The sequence below is a fragment of the Myotis yumanensis genome, unplaced genomic scaffold (assembly GCF_028538775.1).
Source record: "Myotis yumanensis isolate MYYU_CA2020_CCGP unplaced genomic scaffold, mMyoYum1.0.hap1 SCAF_2, whole genome shotgun sequence".
Taxonomy (NCBI): Eukaryota; Metazoa; Chordata; class Mammalia; order Chiroptera; family Vespertilionidae; genus Myotis; species Myotis yumanensis.
The window spans coordinates 196731608-196749229 of record NW_027223753.1 but is presented as its reverse complement, the minus strand read 5'-3'; the positions used below and the strand labels follow the sequence as shown (position 1 = coordinate 196749229).

The following is a 17622-nucleotide window of genomic DNA, read 5'->3' as shown; positions in this document are numbered from 1 at the left end:
ACTCTGTACTAGTCTTCAGATGCAGATTAAAACAGCTATCTTTTAAAAAAAATTTTTTTTAGTTTCTTTATTGATTAAGGTATTACATATGTGTCCTTATCCCCCCATTGCCTCCCCAACCCCCGCTCATGCCCTCATACCCCTGGTGTCTGTGTCCATTGGTTAGGCTTATATGCATTCATACAAGTCCTTTGGTTGTTCTCTCCCCCTTACCCCCACCCTCCCCTACTTTCCCTCTGAGGTTTGATGGTCTGATTGATGCTTCTGTGTCTCTAGATCTGTTTTTGTTCATCAGTTTATGTTGTTCATTATATTCCACAAATGAGTGAGATCATGTGATATTTATCTTTCTCTGACTGACTTATTTCCCTTAGGATAATGCTCTCCAGGTCCATCCATGCTGTTGCAAATGGTAGGAATTCCTTCCTTTTTACAGCAGTGTAGTATTCCATTATGTAGATGTACCACAGTTTTTTCATCCATTCATCTGCTGATGGGCACTTAGGCTGTTTTCAAATCTTAGCTATTGTAAATTGTGCTGCTATGAACATAGGGGTGCATATATCCTTTCTGATTAGTGTTTCTAGTTTCTTGGGATATATTCCTAGAAGTGGGATCACTGGGTCAAATGGGAGTTCCATTTTTAGTTTTTTGAGGAAACTCTATACTGTTCTCCATAGTAGCTGCACTAGCCTGCATTTCCACCAGTAGTGCCTGAGGGTTCCTTTTCTCCGCATTCTTGCCAGCACTTGTCATTTGTTGATTTGTTGATAATAGCCATTCTGACAAGTGTGAGGTGGTACCTCATAGTCGTTTTGATTTGCATCTCTCAGATGATTAGTGACTTTGAGCATGTTTTCATAGGTCTCTAGGCCTTCCTTCTGTCTTCTTTAGAAAAGTATTTAGGTCCTTTGCCCATTTTTTGATTGGGATGTTTATCTTCCTTTTGTTAAGTTGTATGAGTTCCCTGTAAATGTTGGAGATTAAACCCTTATCGGAGATAACATTGTCAAATATGTTCTCCCATGCAGTGGGTTTTCTTGTTGTTTTGTTGATGGTTTCTTTTGCTGTTGATGGTTTCTTTTGCTAGTTTCATTTTTTTTGCATGTACCTGTCCAATTTTCCCAGCACCATTTATTGAAGAGACTGTCTTGACTCCATTGTATGCTCTTGCATCCTTTGTCAAATATTAATTGAGCATAGTGGTTTGGGAACAGCCTTTTTGTATAATTTTAGAGTAAGAAGGGATCCTTGAGTTTATTTAATTCATTTGTCTTCATTTGCCATTGGGAATCAATTTTAAGAGAATCAAAGACGGTGAAAAATCCAAATGGCTCTTTGTCAAATCCAAGCTTCTTCATTCCACAACCCAAAAGAAACCAACAAAACATTCCCAGCAAACTAACCCAGACTAATTGTTTTAGAGTAGGATAGATAAATACTTGGTAATAGAAGTCTAATTGTTTTTCTTGTCACTTGATCATAAAAAGTTCCTAGATCTTGCTTGTGTCTAGAGCTTCTTTTCTTTGTAGGAGAATAGGAACTATGTGGGTTTTATTACTGTAATCTTTGCTGCTGAGATAAATATTTGACCACACCTGGTTTTGTTTTTGTTTTTTTAGAATAAATGTTAGTTTTATGACATAAGAGACATCTTAACCTACTTGTTTGTAGAACCTTGATCTGCTTGATAACATAAAGTTGATATCTGGAATGCCTGATGGCTTATTGGGCCTCGTAATTGTAAATAAGTTTCAAAATAATAGCAGCATAGAAATAGAAGACTCAGAATGAGTGATTAGCTTTTCTCAAGATTTACTGAGATGAGAATTTTCATAATTGGTGTAAGTACTGCTTGAGTTTTTATCCTTGGCTAAGACCATTGCCTTTTCAAGTATTATGACTCTTAGAGCTTTGAGTTATTTATTAGATTAATGTGGGATGCTGGGCAGTCCTATAGTGATTATCCTTTATAAAACTAAATATATTGAAATTATAGAGGTTGTGAATATTAAATATATTTTATAGAATTTTAGCTTCTACATATTTAGGATGCCAGGTTACATATCTACACTTAGGTTTAACAATCTGACGCACCCCTTTAGAATTGTTGTCTTAAAGATGTTATATTTATCATATGAGCAGGTTGTCTTTAGTTTTTTTATAAAGAAGATAGGCTAACAAACAATATATAATATAATTCATATTACTAATACAAAGTTCCAAAAGTGGGGCTTTTGAGTTCACTTAAATTATTGTTATATATTTTTTAAAATGCTTGGTGTGGGAGGAGGATGAAGAAGGTAAAGGGGTCAAATTTATGGTGACAGAAAGAAACTAGACTTTGGGTGGTAAGCATACAATGCAATATGCAGGTGATGTATTATAGAATTGTATACCTGAAACTTATATAATGTTACTAACCTCTGTCTCTCCAATAAATTTAATAAATAAAAAAATAGCGCTAGCTGGTTTGGCTCAGTGGATAGAGTGTCAGCCTGTGGACTGAAGGGTCCTGGGTTTGATTCTTGTCAAGAGTTCATGCCTGGGGTTGTGGGCTCGATCCCCAGTAGAGGGGATATGCAGGAGGCAGCCAATCAATGATTCTCTCTCATCATTGATGTCTCTATCTCTCTCTCCCCTCTTCTTTTCTCTCTGAAATCAATAAAAATATATTTAAAAAATTAAATAAATGCTCTAGCTTGCTGAGAAATTTTTATGAATTTGACATATTATTCTTCTGGATATATCGTAAGCCTAGCATTTTAGTTGATATGCTTTTAGATGGCAGGCAGCCACTAATTATAAATTGTAATCCAGATTTATTTGTAAGTAGATTTTGGTTAGATCTTGGAATGCATTTTCCTTTAGAAATATAGATAAATCAGGATTCCTGCAAACTCAGACTTAAGATGAGTCTGAGAATATCTTAAATTGAGTAAAGGGCCTAAGTTTGCCTGTTGTATGTAAGTGGGCATGTGTGGCAAACTGAATAGCATATATGATATGTATGATAGTATGATAGTGCAACTCTGTGATTCAGTATTTGTAGCCATCTGAGAGTAAAGGGCTGGTTTTGCCTGATTTTTTCCTTCTTTTCTTAAATAAGATCCAGAAATCTGAATTTTTTTGTAAAATTCATAATAATAATAAAATATTCTAAATTTTTTTGAGTGAATACTGAAGGCCAAATTTGATGTGTCAGTGGCCTGGTGAGGAACATGGGCCTCAGTTTGTAGCTTCCTTTATACTAATACTTTGATTCTCAAGTTAACCTATAGAATGCTCTGTGAGTTGTAGTGTAGTTAAGATATAATATTGACCTCGGTTCTGGGAGCAGGGCATATGGGGCTCAAGTGATGTTAGCTCCCTTTTCCTGGGTCTCAAGTAAAATTGTTGGGAATATTGGACAGGTTTTGAAGAGGCCAAGTTAGGTAATTCTCCACATTCTGCATTTCTTTGTTGTAGAATATGTTGCTCTGAGTCATCCAGAGCCTTCATAATACCTTTAGTTGTCCTTTTGTGACCTGCTTTACTCCTTGCCTCTCAGAAGGACATATACACTGAGTGGCCAGATTATTATGACCGACCAGATTATTATGACCACTCCATCAATACTTCATTGACACTTCCAAAAATACTGAATATTGAAAACTTCCTAAGCAAATACTCTCAAGGTTTTATTATTATTATTATTTGCATAACTAATTCTTCATTGTACTGATGGGGTGGTCATAATAATCAGGCCGGTCATAATAATCTGGCCACTCAGTGTATGTTCTCCATCTTTTAGAATTCTCATTTACTTCTTCCATTAATGAGGAAAACAATCAAAACAAATTTATGCCACCTTAATAGATAGAAACATTGGTATTTATATATTTGGAAGTTGTGCTTATTAACAAATAAATGTTGACTTGAGGCTTCCACACATTGCAGTAAAGTAGAGTAAGTATAATTAAGCTCTTTGGGAGGATATTAATTAGTTGTGATAGAATCTAGATATCTACAATGTACCAAAAACATAAACTCATTGAATCTGTAGGTTTTGTATAAAAGTTCACTGACTCTTGCTTAAATCCACAGTGCTATTATCATCTCTGGAGGACCTAATTCTGTGTATGCAGAAGATGCTCCCTGGTTTGATCCAGCAATATTCACTATTGGCAAGCCTGTTCTTGGAATTTGCTATGGCATGCAGGTACATCTGTAAATTTGCTTTAAAAGCTGACTTAATTTTATTCTGTTTGTGAATCCCACTCTATTAGTATTTTCTGTTTTAAGACTATTTAGGATATTTAGTTGTATGAGATAATTTGTGCATATTATATCTGTTTGTGAGTTGTTACACTGGTAAGGCAGAATGGACCTGAGTGGGAATCTATTTTTAGAAAAGTAGCTCTATTACTGCATATAACAATACTGTCCATTAAAATAAAAACAAGTTTGACATTCAAATTTACATAAAAGTAGCAGAAATAGTACACAGAGCTCCTGTATACTTTTGCTTAGTTCCGTTGACATTTTTAATCATTTGAGAGTAAGTTGCAGACATGATATCCTTTCTTTGTATTTCCTAAGTATTAGAACTTTGCCCTACATAGCCACAGTACAACTATCAAAATCAGAAGTTAACATTGATTCAGTGTTAGAATCTAATCCACAGACTTGATTCACATTTCACTGTTTTTCTTATTAATGTCCATTGTAAATCCTGGATCCATTCCAACCATGTGTTGTATTTAAGTTGTCATGATTCTTTGACTTCTTTAGTTTGGACCCATTTCTTTGTCTTTCCTTCTCTTTCATGACCTAGATAGGTTTTATTTTTAAGTTACTTTTACACTATCCCTCAGTTTTGGTTTGTTTGATGTTTCTTCATTGTTAGGTTCAGGTCATATATTTTTGGAAGGAGTACCACAGAAGAGATGCTGTGGTCTTCCCAGAGCATATCATTAGGAGACATACAATGTTGATTTGTGCCTTGACTGGTGATATTAATTTTGGTCATTTGGTTATGATGGTCACTGTAATATTAATAATTATTTGTACTTTGGGGCTGTACAAAAGCAAGAATAAATAGGGACTAATTGAGATGTTGAGATAAGCTATTCTCCTATGAGTGAAATGTTTAGAAATATATTTTGGCTCATTTAATGTATTCTTTGCTTACTTTATTTTTAAGTAGTATAAGTTTAACAGGTAAGTAGAATGTGATTATTGAATAAGATGATAGATAATACTGAGCCTATAACATGTTACATTCTCACTTATCAAAGAACTAGGGGCCCAGTGCACGAATTCGTGTACCTTGAAAGGAACTGTGGGCCGCGAGGCTGTGATGAGCATAGGGATGGGTCTCGGCCCATCCTCCATGCCCCCGCCCGGCCCCTGCTGCCACAGCCCCCGGTCCCCTGTCTGCTGGCAGCCCCGCTACCACCACCACTCCCATGCACTAATGGCGCCAGCCCCACTTGCACCCACTGATGGCGTGGAGTGATTGGGGCCCGTGCCAGCAGCGGGAGTGAGCAGCGGCTGCTGCTTCTCACCCCTCAGGAGCAGGGGGAGGTGGAGAAGCCCTCAGTGGCAATCGGGGCTGGCTCCTGGTGCCGGCAGCGGGTGCAAGCAGTGGCTCCAGCGCCGGCTGTGGGTGCAAGCAGGGCCTGCACCGGCAGTGGGTGTGAGTGGCGGCTCCAGCGCCAGCAGCAGGTGCAAGAGGTGGCTGCCGGCCCCAATCGCTCCTCAGGAGCAGGGGAAGGTGGAGAAGCCCTGAGGGGAGATTGGGGCCAGCTGCCGCTGCTTGTACCCGCTGATAGTGCCAAGCAATTGGGGCTGGCACCGGGTGCTGGCAGAGAGTGCAAGTGGGGCTGGTGCCTGCAGCAGGTGCGAGTGCTGGGCAGGACCATGGCACACAGGAGCAAAGAATTTTCAGTAACCACCAGAGGCTTGCCCAGGTGACAGTGACTGGAGCCCCGCCTTGGTCTGGCGCACCCGCTCACCTGCTCCACCATCCTGCCGCGGCTGACACCCACCATGTTCCGTGCTCTGCTGCCGATGTCTGCCATGTTCCGCACGCGCCCCCTGGTGGTCAGTGAATGTCATAGCCACCGGTTGTTCGGTTGTTCTGCTGTTCAGTCTATTTGCATATTAGGGTTTATATATATAGATGATTTCTTCAATATGATCTATTTACTGAGAAGGTGGGAATATAAATAAATACATTTAAGAAAAGTTATCCCTGGTGATAAGCAAAATGACTTTCCAGTTAAGATGATTTTAAAAATGCATCTTATTTAACCAGATCATCTGAAAATTGAATTAGATGGGAAAGTATTCCCTGAGTAATACATTATTGGTAACTGACATGTTATAGTATTTTGCCTTTTCTAGCTAGTGTCAGAAGCAATGTACTTTTTTTTTTTAATGCAGAATTATCTGCCATGATAAGAATAGCCAAGTAAATATAGTGACTGTGGATTAACTGGTTTGTGAATTATCTTGACCTCTTTTCCCTTTTGACCAACTTCTGGCTTAGCACATACTAAAGTGGAAGGGAGGATAGGGTCAGAATACAAGTGGAATTAATCTAATTGTGAGATCCTAATTGACCAAAATGGAATTGGTGTTAATTAAAAATCAGCTTTTTAATTTCCTCATAACCTGGTCCTCCCTAATTGATTATTGAGAATTATCTGTTAATTTTTAATTTCTTGCATAAATGACTTGATAAAGATGTATCATTTTTCCCAATGGCTGAGTTGTTTTAAGTCCTTGTATTGAGCATAATTTAAATTTTTCTAAGTGGGCAAAACCATTCTGATTGAAACTATTGTGCTCTAATATGAATATTGTACCGGGGAAGCTGTTTAAAAGGTAGAAAGTGAACAGACCAATATATTTTCTTCTAACTGACTCTGGAGTTTCAGTGAAGGAAAGAAATATAAATCAATCTATCTAGCCCTAACCGGTTTTGCTCAGTGGATAGAGCGTCGGCCTGCAGACTGAAGGGTCCCAGACATGTAGTCCAGTATAGGTCAACATAGGTTTTACAGTGACTTTAAGAGAACATTAAGGCCCTAACCGGTTTGGCTCAGTGGATAGAGCGTCGGCCTGCGGACTCAAGGGTCCCAGGTTCGATTCCGGTCAAGGGCATGTATTTTGGTTGCGGGCACATCCCCAGTGGGGAGCGTGCAGGAGGCAGCTAATCGATGTTTCTCTCTCATCGATGTTTCTAACTCTCTATCCCTCTCCCTTCTCTGTAAAAAAATCAATAAAATATATTTAAAAAAATATTTTTTTAAATAAATCAATAAATCAATCTATGTATATATAAAAACCTAAGTGACCGAACAACTGGTTACTATGATGTGCACTGACCACCAGAGGACAGGCACTCAACGCAGGAGCTATCCCCTGGGTCAGTGTAATCCCACAGTGGGAGCACCACTCAGCTGACCAACGGATGCCAGATGCAGGGCTCATAGCTGGCAAGAGCCACTGTGGCGGTTCGAGCCTCCCTCGATTGGGACTGACTGGGCACGAGCCCGTGGCAGGTGCAGCAGGGCCGGGATGAGCGGGAATGACAGGCAAGAGAGGCAGGCAGCGTTGGACTGCTGGTTTCGCCCCATCCCTGCAGGCCAGGGATCCGGCTGAAACCAGCAGTCTGACATCCCCTTGGGGTCCTGGATTGCGAGCGGCGCAGGCCAGGCTGAGGACCCCACCTGTGCACAAATCCGTGCACTGGGCCTCTAGTGTTCATATAAAAATGTGAATATTTTATTATTTCTATTTTTGATACAAGAGCAGGATATTAAAAATCACTGGTCTAGAAGACAGCTTTACCAGACTTCATTTCTTGCTAATTGTTTGTTGTGGTTATCCACTTTGATTTAGAAGAAATACTGATCACTAAAAATATGTCAAGTACAAAGTAAAAACTCTACAATAGATATTTTCTTCTATAGGCAAATAAGCATTGCATAGTAAAAGGCTCGTTTTCCCCTGTTAATGTTTTCTGAAAAGCCAAATGGTGTTATGAATTTGACTTGGATAATAACTTATTTTTAGGTTTTCCCACTTAATATTCAAAAGAATATATATTTTTAGAAGAGCCTGCATCCCATTGCATTGAACATTGGAAATTGGCTGACTTTAAAAATATACCTTTGCCCCAGGATGTAATTTATTGATCTACTTTGTCAGAGTAGTCAATATTAATTATATAGCACAACTTAATAATTAAGTTAAAAGGGTTTTGGTATACTGAGAGGCATTTTAACATCTTGTAAAGAAGAGTCTCACAGGATTTTTTTTTTCACCCACTTATAGTAAAATTGGTCTGGAAAATGCTTCCTTAATTTAAATGGTAGAGGCTGACTATTTCTCCATTATGTCAGCTCTCCATATAAATATAAGGCCACATTTTGCTGTCATTCAATAGGGATGTTATGGTAGCCAGGGCCAGGCCTACTTATGTTAAATGCATAAAAAGGTTTGCCTTTATATCATCAGCTTTCATAGTAGAATAATGGAATAGACTTGCCACTTCTTAAGGACTTAGTTGGGCAGTTTTAGCACCAAAGGTCTCACTTGAATGTGTACCTTTGTGTACCCCTTTGGCATCCTGAAACTTTAGTAATTTACATATTTCTGTACCGTATTTCTCCTTTAACTATACTCTCTTGTAAGAGCCTTTCTAATTGCGTCCTATTAATTGCTTTTCTTTAGAAGAAAAAAAATCTTTAGGAGAAAAAAATTCTTTGCTTCCTTCTCCTTTTATCTTTATTACTAATTTACCCCCAGTTAGCATTATAGAGTATTAGTAGACCTTTTGAAACTTCCTTTATACTTTTCTCTCTCTACATTCTTCTCTTCTCCCCCCAGGAGTAACGCTTTATTTCACATAGGTTTATATTGTGAAATAATATATTTGCCTACTGACCTTTATATAATTGAAATCATACCGCATGCATTATTTTCAACTTTGGTTTTGAGATTCATCCGTGTTAATACATTTTAATTGTATGTTATTTATTTTCACTATTGAATTTATTGTTTTAATATATCACAGATTAATTATATATTCCACTGTTAGTATTACTGGTCTTTTTCCAGTTTTTGCTATTACAGGCAGTACTGCCATAAATATTTTTGTACTTTTCTTCTATGTTGTACATACACAGACTTTTCTCTAGGGCAGTGGTTCCCAACCTTCCTAATGCCGCGACCCTTTAATACAGTTCCTCATGTTGTGGTGACCCCCAACCATAAAATTATTTTCGTTGCTACTTCATAACTATAATTTTGCTACTGTTATGAATCGTAATGTAAATATCTGATATGCAGGGTGTATTTTCATTGTTTCAAATTGAACATAATTAAAGCATAGTGAGCCCTAGCCGGTTTGGCTCAGTGGATAGAGCGTCGGCCTGCGGACTCAAGGGTCCCGGGTTCAATTCCGGTCAAGGGCATGTACCTTGGTTGCGGGCACATCCCCAGTGGGGAGTGTGCAGGAGGCAGCTGATCGATGTTTCTCTCTCATCGATGTTTCTAACTCTCTGTCCCTCTCCCTTCCTCTCTGTAAAAATCAATAAAATATATTTAAAAAAAAATTAAAGCATAGTGATTAATCACAAAAACAATATGTAATTATATATTCAATATGTGTTTTCCAATGGTCTGTGAAAGGGTCGTTTGACCCCCAAAGGGGTTGCGACCCATAGGTTGAGAACCGCTGCTCTAGGGTAACCATAAGTTGAAATGCTGAGTCTCAGCTTCACTAAGTAACGATATTCCCACTCTCTCCCACCAACTCCCCGACTTCAACACACCCCCTTCTTCCCCATTTGCGTTTCCTCAGCAGTATATAAAAATTCTTGTGCTCCATATCCCTGCCAATCCTTGACATGGTCAGATTTTTTTGTTGTTTTTATTTTTCTATCTGAGGAGGCACTAAATAGGATCACATTGTAGTCTTAGTGTTCATTTTCCTTATTATTGTAAAATTTGTATGCTTATTTGCCGTTGTGTCTGCTTTACTGTAAAACATGATTTTTGTCCATATTCTATTAAATTGCTTTTTAAAAATTCATTTGTATATGTTGAATACTAAATTTTTGCCAGTTATGTATATTGCAGACAATTTTACAGATTGTGACTTTATTGCAGATAGTTTCTAGATTGTGTGATTTTTCATTCTTTATAATTTCATTTGGGTTTTTAATTGTTTTTTTAGAGTTCTAAGAAACATCTTTATTACAAGCACTTGATTTTTTACACACTTCCACAAGGTTTTGTCAAATTGTTTTTATTTACAGAATTTCTCTGTTTTCCTCCCAAACCTAATATTGTAAAGCTTTGGCATATAATATAGATAAAATAGGGGTTGATCTCATGGGGGTGGTAGACCTGGAGTACTACAGGGATTTCTTTGAGGCATTTAGGACTTTGGGATTTTTAGGAATCCATGCTGAAAACCATTTCTTTAAGTTAAAATAGAATATTAAAACAAAAATTTAATAAGATAATAAATTATCTTTATTACACATAAAATTATCCCCATCTCCCACAAACACACACTTAGCTGATTGTTCAACTTCTTGCACTTTTAAAAAAAAATTTTTGATTTGAGGGAGAGAGAGAGAAAGAGGAAGAGAGAGAGAGAAAGAGGGAGAGAGAGAGAAAGATGGAGGGAGAAACATCGATTTGTTGTTCCACTGTTTTGTTTTTGTTTATTGATTTCAGAGAGAGAGAGAGAGAGAGAGACTTGCTACCCTACCCACTTATATTTTCGCTGGTTGATTGTTTGTGTGTGCCCTGACTGGAGATAGAACCCACAACCTTGGCTTATGGGGAGGACGTTCTAACCAACTGAGCTACTTGGTCAGGGTCTTAACTCCTTGTACTTTGAACCTTAAGTTGCATAGTCAGGAACCAAAAATAAGTATGAAAGCCTCTGAACAGGTGATATAGCTTTACACTTTACTGCAAGCCATTGGCTTTATAAAAAGCCTTTAATTTGGAACTTTATGGACTTTAAAATTGTATAGAATTCCAACAGCTTTGGTTATCTTGATTGCTCAGCTGTCTTGTATAAGAACTGCGAATTTGAGGTTCATTGACCAAAGGTTCTTTGAGTATATAGAAGCAGATTTCACTCAGCAAATTTGAATGACTGCTCTGAGCCACATACTTTGTTAGTCTATTGGGACTATGAAGAGAACTAAAGGCGTGAAAACATGTTCTCTTTTGGTAATCATGCAGCGTGAATGGCTGGAGTAGAGAATGAAGGGGAAGATAAGAGGTGAAATTAAACAGTAGGCATTTAATGACAAGTCTTTGTTTAATATAAGGGACTTGTACTTTGTCCTATAGTGAAGGAGTCAGCAAACTATAGCCTCTTGCCACCGCAATAAAGCAAGTTGTAATCTTTTTGCTGGTGGAAGTTCTTGCCTTCAATTTGTTTTTTAAAAAAAAAAGGCAAAAATCTGTGTAGAGCAATAAAGTGGTGAGCGCAATAAAAATGAGTTATACCTGTGTTGGGTTTAACCAGTTAACTGTCATGCGTCCAAAACAGAAACCATCCAGCTTGCGTCTATAGATGCTTATGGCGTACAAAGGGTTAAACAAGGTTTAGCAAGTTTCTTTTCTAATAGGCTTAACCCAAACTTTCATTGCAGGAAGGCTTATTGTGAATGCCTAAGAGGAGAATATAGAGGGCAGCATTTGGTGATGGTTTTGAAGAATATGCCACTGCACTATAAGAATGAGCATTTAGGTAGCATTTGCCTGCTTTTCTGATGGAGTCTGGGTCAACTGGCATCATGCATTATTATGGCAGTTATCTTATGACACTTGTTATGGAGCAGACATATCAAGATGAATTGTAATGATGATATCAATGCAAATTTAATGTTTGTAAAAATCTTGTTCGTATTTATTTGGTATTGGGAGTTTGGGCATTTGTAAATGTAAGTAAGATTGATTGACACAAGGAAGGGCAGGATGAAGAGGCCATTTGGAATAAAAGTCTGTAGGTATATGGGGTTTGAACAAATGAGTTTAATTGAAAGACCAGATTTTTTTTTGCTTATCCCATCTCCATAGCACAGTCTTCTGCAAGCTTTCAGACTGTACCTTTGGGGCCACAGATTAAACAGGTTGGAGGAATTTAGACATATCTAATTTTAATACCACAAATCTTCTGTTGTTTACTATAGCCTTTTCTAAGCTCATATTACTTTTTAAATTGAACTCAGATGAAAGTATTAGAGAAACTTACTTTTAACAGATGAATTAATTAAAGTATACTAAATGGGAAATCTGCTGGTATTGAACAGAAATTAACCTCAGGTCAGATTTTTAATCTAGTTTTGTTTTATAACTATGTCTCTTAATTAACTGTGTAATTATATAATAATGCCAAGGTATCTACATTTATCAAAACTCCTTTTATTTTTGGTCACAGACATAATATATCCTGAAAACAAGGAATATAATTATGAAATTAGGGTAATTAAGAAAATAGCTAATTTTCTTTTGATTTATATTAACATTAATTTATTTTATCTTTGAACAGATGATGAATAAAGTATTTGGAGGTACTGTGCACAAAAAAAATGTTAGAGAAGATGGAGTCTTCAGTATTACCATGGATAACACATGCTCATTATTCAGGTATGACAGATATTTTTAGATGAATGAGAATAGGAGTAGATTATTTAAAGTTGTGATTGTTATGCTTCAAAATTGGAGACTGTAATTCAGTATTGGCCAAAGGTGTAATTGTCATAGTATCTGTCTTCCAGTTGAGTGACAGCAGAGGATGTGGTGATGTTCACTAAGAATAAGGAAAGCACTTATTATTATGTAATTTAAAAGCACCTTTGCAGTCTTGGACACCTATTTGGGATTGCATATTGTGATTCCAACATTTGTAGTTTTCCCTTTTCGCTCTTTGATGTAGAGTGTGATTCTAAACATGTATGCCAGATGTGGCAGATGGATACCGTTGTAAACTGTCCTGCTTCTACCAAATGCATTTATATACCTTTCCCCACCACATTCTTATTGTTACTTAGCAAGCCACCCATTTGTTGGACTCATTTCTTAATATGTGCTTTGTCTCCCTCCTAACTTTATCTGCATTGAGCATAACTGTACCTGGTATGCTGTCTTTTTAATACAGTGAATTTATTAACTGATTTTATTGCTACATGGTAATATACTTGGTGTATAACTTTAAAATTGGTGAATGAGCTGTTCACTAGCTTCCTAGAATTGTTTATCTCTGCTTTACTAAAAAAAAGCAAATAAACTGCTGAGTTTTCATTCAGTTTTCTGAAAGACCAGAAAATTTAAGTGTTAGTCACTTGCTTGCTTTTTTGTTTTGTTTTTTCCACGTTTGAGGTAAAGCCAATTTTTGACCTAGATTTAATATTCTTTTATTGGCTTTTTAAAATAATGGATAGAAAACATTTAAATTCCAGCAGTGTTGCACTGTTATGTGCTTATTTTTATTTTCCTGATTAAACTAGAATTTCTAAAGTAAAAGAACAAACTCCCAGTTACAAGATGAATGAATTCTGGAGATCTAATGTACAGCAATGGTGACTATAGTTATAACACTGTATTGTATAAGTGAATGTTGCTAAGGAGTAGATCTTAAATGTTCTCACCACACACACACACAAATGGTAACTGTGAAGTGATGGATGTGTTAACTAACCTTACTGTGGTTATTTCACTGTATATATAATTATGTTGTGCACCTTAAACTTGCACGATGTTTAGGTTAATTATATCTCAATAAAGCTGGGGGAAAAAACACAGTAAAAGAACCCATTAATCATGTCTTTAATTAACATATTTATGTGTTATATTTTACTTTTTGTGTGTTTAGGGGCCTTCAGAAGGAAGAAATTGTTTTGCTTACTCATGGAGATAGTGTAGACAAAGTAGCTGATGGATTCAAGGTTGTGGCACGTTCTGGGAACATCGTGGCAGGTGAAAATTATAAAATTTTGCAGATTTAAAAAAATTTATCTGAGAAATCTAAAATATGTTTCTTATGAAATACTGTTTTTGATTTTTTCTTATTTTTAAAGGATAACTTAAATGTCATAGGATTAATCATTAATTTGTGAAGGGAATTAAGTATTGGAAGGTTTACCTAGAAGTCACTGGTTTGCTCTGAAATACTTTTAAAAATGTTTATCCTAACAAGTTTTTCAGATATAAAACAGCAGCTATACTTTTATAGTTCGGGAAAAATTTGAGAACTGTCCATTTTTCTAGGGTGCTATGTTTATAATTGCCTTTTAAAATGCCTTTCTTAGGTATGCATAGGCATGTATCTTGGATGGCTGCAAAACAGGATTTCTCTGAACCAGGGCTGGCAAACTGACCTCTGGGTCAAATCCAGCATGTAGACCTGTTTTTGTATATGGAACTAAGAATTATTTTTACATTATTAAAGGGTTATAATAGAAGAGACTGTACATGTGTGTTCCTAAAATTTTTACTATCTAGCTCTCTGTAGAAAGTTTGTCAACCCATACTCTGAAACCATTTTTGTTCGGGTTTTTTTTTAAGAAGAGGAATTGCTTTTCTGGCTGTTTGTAATCACTTGCTTACTTGATAACTGTAATGTAAATAAATTACCAGTAATTCTGGAAAAAAAGAAAAAAGTGGGTTAATTAATAAAGTTCTTTTTTGTTTGAAATGCCATATCCAAATAATAAGTTGAAAAAAAAAAGATTTGTCATGGCTAAAATGAATTAAGTAAACTGCCCTCAGTTACTTAACAGGCTAATATATTAGCATAAGAATGATCAAGAATGGTTTTCATAGTGACATGTTTTTATTTCATTTAAAAGATCAGCAGTGGTAGGTGGTGGCTTATGTGTTTTTATTCATTCAACAAATATTTGAGTATCTGCTATGTACCATGCACAGTTCTAGGTGCCAAGATACAGTAATGAACAAAATGGACAAAATATTTGTTTACTTTCTAGTGGAGGGGAGGGATAGATGATACAGATTATGTCGGTTGTCAGTGGTTATGAAGTGCATGGAAAAAGTAGGTAAAGAAAGTAGTGTTGCAGAGCATGTATGATTAGGGTTGTTTTATTAGATCTTCAGGGAAGGTATTTCTGTAAGATGATATTGGACATGAAGGAAGGAAGTACAAACCCTTCTGGATATTTGGGGAGAAAGGAAAGAGCAGTACAAAGCTTCTGGGATAGGACCATGTTTGAGGAACAGCAAGGAGACTGGTTGGAGTGGAGAAACATGGGGGAGAGTGTTAGCAGTTGAGGCAGAGAGGTTATGGGGACCAGAACACAGGACCTTTGAGGCCATTATGAAACCATTTGCTTTACTCATAATGAGGTGGGGTTAAGGAGATATGTCATCTAATTTCAGGATTATCGTGGCTATAATGAGAAGAAAAGAGACAAAGTCAAATGTGGAAGCAGGGAGGCTCAGTAGAAATCTATGGTAGTAATCGGGAAAGGAGAGAATGGTGTAAGGAACAGTGTAATAGAGATGGAAGCGGTAGGGAGTAATTGGGTTCTCATAGAGATCTTGTACATATTTTGTTAGATTATACCTAACTAATATACCTAAGTATTTCATTTTTGTGGGTGAGTTAATTATATTGTGTTTTAAATTTCAAATTCTACTTCTTCATTGTTGGTGTATAAGAAAGCAATGAACTTTTGGTATTAACCTGTATCCTACAGTCCTGCTCTAATCATTTATTATTCAGGAGTGTTTTTGTTGTTGATACTTTCAGGTTTTTTGCATAGACCTGGGGTGAGAACATGGTTTATTTTGGTAATCACGCTAGCTTGAATGGCTGGAGTAGAGAATGAAAGGGAGATGAGAAGTAAAATTTATGAGACAGTGGCCATTTAATGACAACTCTTTGTTTAATATAAGGAACTTGAACTTTGTCCTGTAGTCAAGGAATCAGCAAACTACAGCCTTCTGCCAAATCGGGCTCACTGCCTGTTTTTTATAACCTGCAAGCTAAGAATGGTTTTTATGTTTTCAAATGGTTGGAAAAAATTTTTTAAGAGAATTATATTTTATAATGTGAAAATTAAATGAAATTCAGACATCAGTGTTCATAACTGAAGTTTTATTGGAACATAGCAGCATCCATTACTTAAGGTATTATCTATTGATGCTTTTAGTTGCTGTAGTGACAGTAGAGCCTGCAAAGGCCAAAAATACTTACTCTGGCCCTTTCTAGGAAAAATTTACCAAATCCTGCTGGCCATAAAATTCACAAAATTGTGGGGTCCCCCGATGACTGGGTTCTTCTGGAGTTTTTGTCTCAGATTTGTTCTTGCTGAGCCTCTAGCAATTCATCAATTGTGTTCAGGTTTCCCACATCAGCAGTTTGCACCCATGGGTTTCTGCTATGTTAAACTGTCATTCTCTGTATTCACTGTCAGTCTCTCTAAGGGCAGTAGTCAGCTTTTTACTTCTTGTTAGAACATAGTGGCATCTTCCAGCTTTTTACATTCCAGATTGGAAACGGAAGTTAGACTGGATTCTGACATGTTTTGAAGGGAGAGGATATACTTTTTGGGCTTGCATGTGGAGTGGGGAAATGAGGGTAGGGTCAAGTTTAACTCCCAAATTTTTCGGCCTGAGCAGCCCAAGGATGGCGTTTCTGTTTACCTGATGGGGAAGATTGCATAAGTTTGGGTTTGCATATTTAATTAAAGATGCCTTATTAAAAATTGAAATGAAGGTATGAGTAGACAGTTGTATATATGAGTCTGGACTAGAGAGGGGAGAACTGGGCTGGAGGTACAAATTTGGGAGTGTACCAACAAGGGTTTGGGTAGAATTTAAGGTCATGAGAGTGAGATCACTCAGAATGTACAGAGAAGAGATTTAAGGCTGAGTAGTGGGCAACTTGCATGAATGGAGAGGGATAAGATGAAGAGGAACTAACAAAAGATTCAGAAGGAGCAGACAATGAAATAAGTGAGTAGAGTAAGTGGTGTCTTCGAAGCCAAGTAAAGAAAGTGTGAGAGGTACTTTGGTATAGTAGAATGAGTATGAATTTGGGAGTCCTCCAGGCCTGTTTTTAACTACGTAACTAGCTGTGAGTTCAGGCAAGTTTCTTGATATCTCAGAGCCATAAATGGGTAATACATGCACATGTGAAATATCTAGTCTAACATCTGCTGCCTAGTAGTTAATCAGAGTTGTTAGAAGCACATTAGTCCAGTTAGTGAAGTTATATTTGTGATTAATGGTACACTTGAAGTATTCTATCTGGTCTAATATATGAGGTTCTCAGAGAGAAAATTGGTACCTGCACATTCTAGATGAAAGCCATGTGGGTCCAAGAACCAAAATTGAGTTATTGCATTTAGTAGTCAAGACAATTGAAGTAATCTAGGTGAAGTGAGGTTACTGTGAAATAATCTCTGTAGGACTTATTTTATTATCACATAGTTCACTAATTGCTGCATAAGGAAAAACTTTTATAAAGAAAGATCATGATGATAGAATTTTTATTATTTTTTCCTGTTGCTAAAAATCCAGCTAACTCATACCAATTTTCACATTTATTGGGGAAGAAATTATTAAGAATTA

At 36.8% G+C, this 17622-nt stretch overlaps 1 protein-coding gene across 1 annotated transcript in view; it reads left to right on the top strand.

Annotated features, from left to right (window-relative positions):
• GMPS (guanine monophosphate synthase) overlaps positions 1-17622 on the top strand; it is a 53674-nt gene that overhangs the window by 10114 nt on the left and 25938 nt on the right. The window contains exons 3-5 of the mRNA XM_070406936.1: positions 4087-4201; positions 12578-12675; positions 13901-14004. Coding sequence (XP_070263037.1) covers positions 4087-4201; positions 12578-12675; positions 13901-14004 — 317 coding nt within the window. The remainder of the gene's footprint in view (positions 1-4086; positions 4202-12577; positions 12676-13900; positions 14005-17622) is intronic.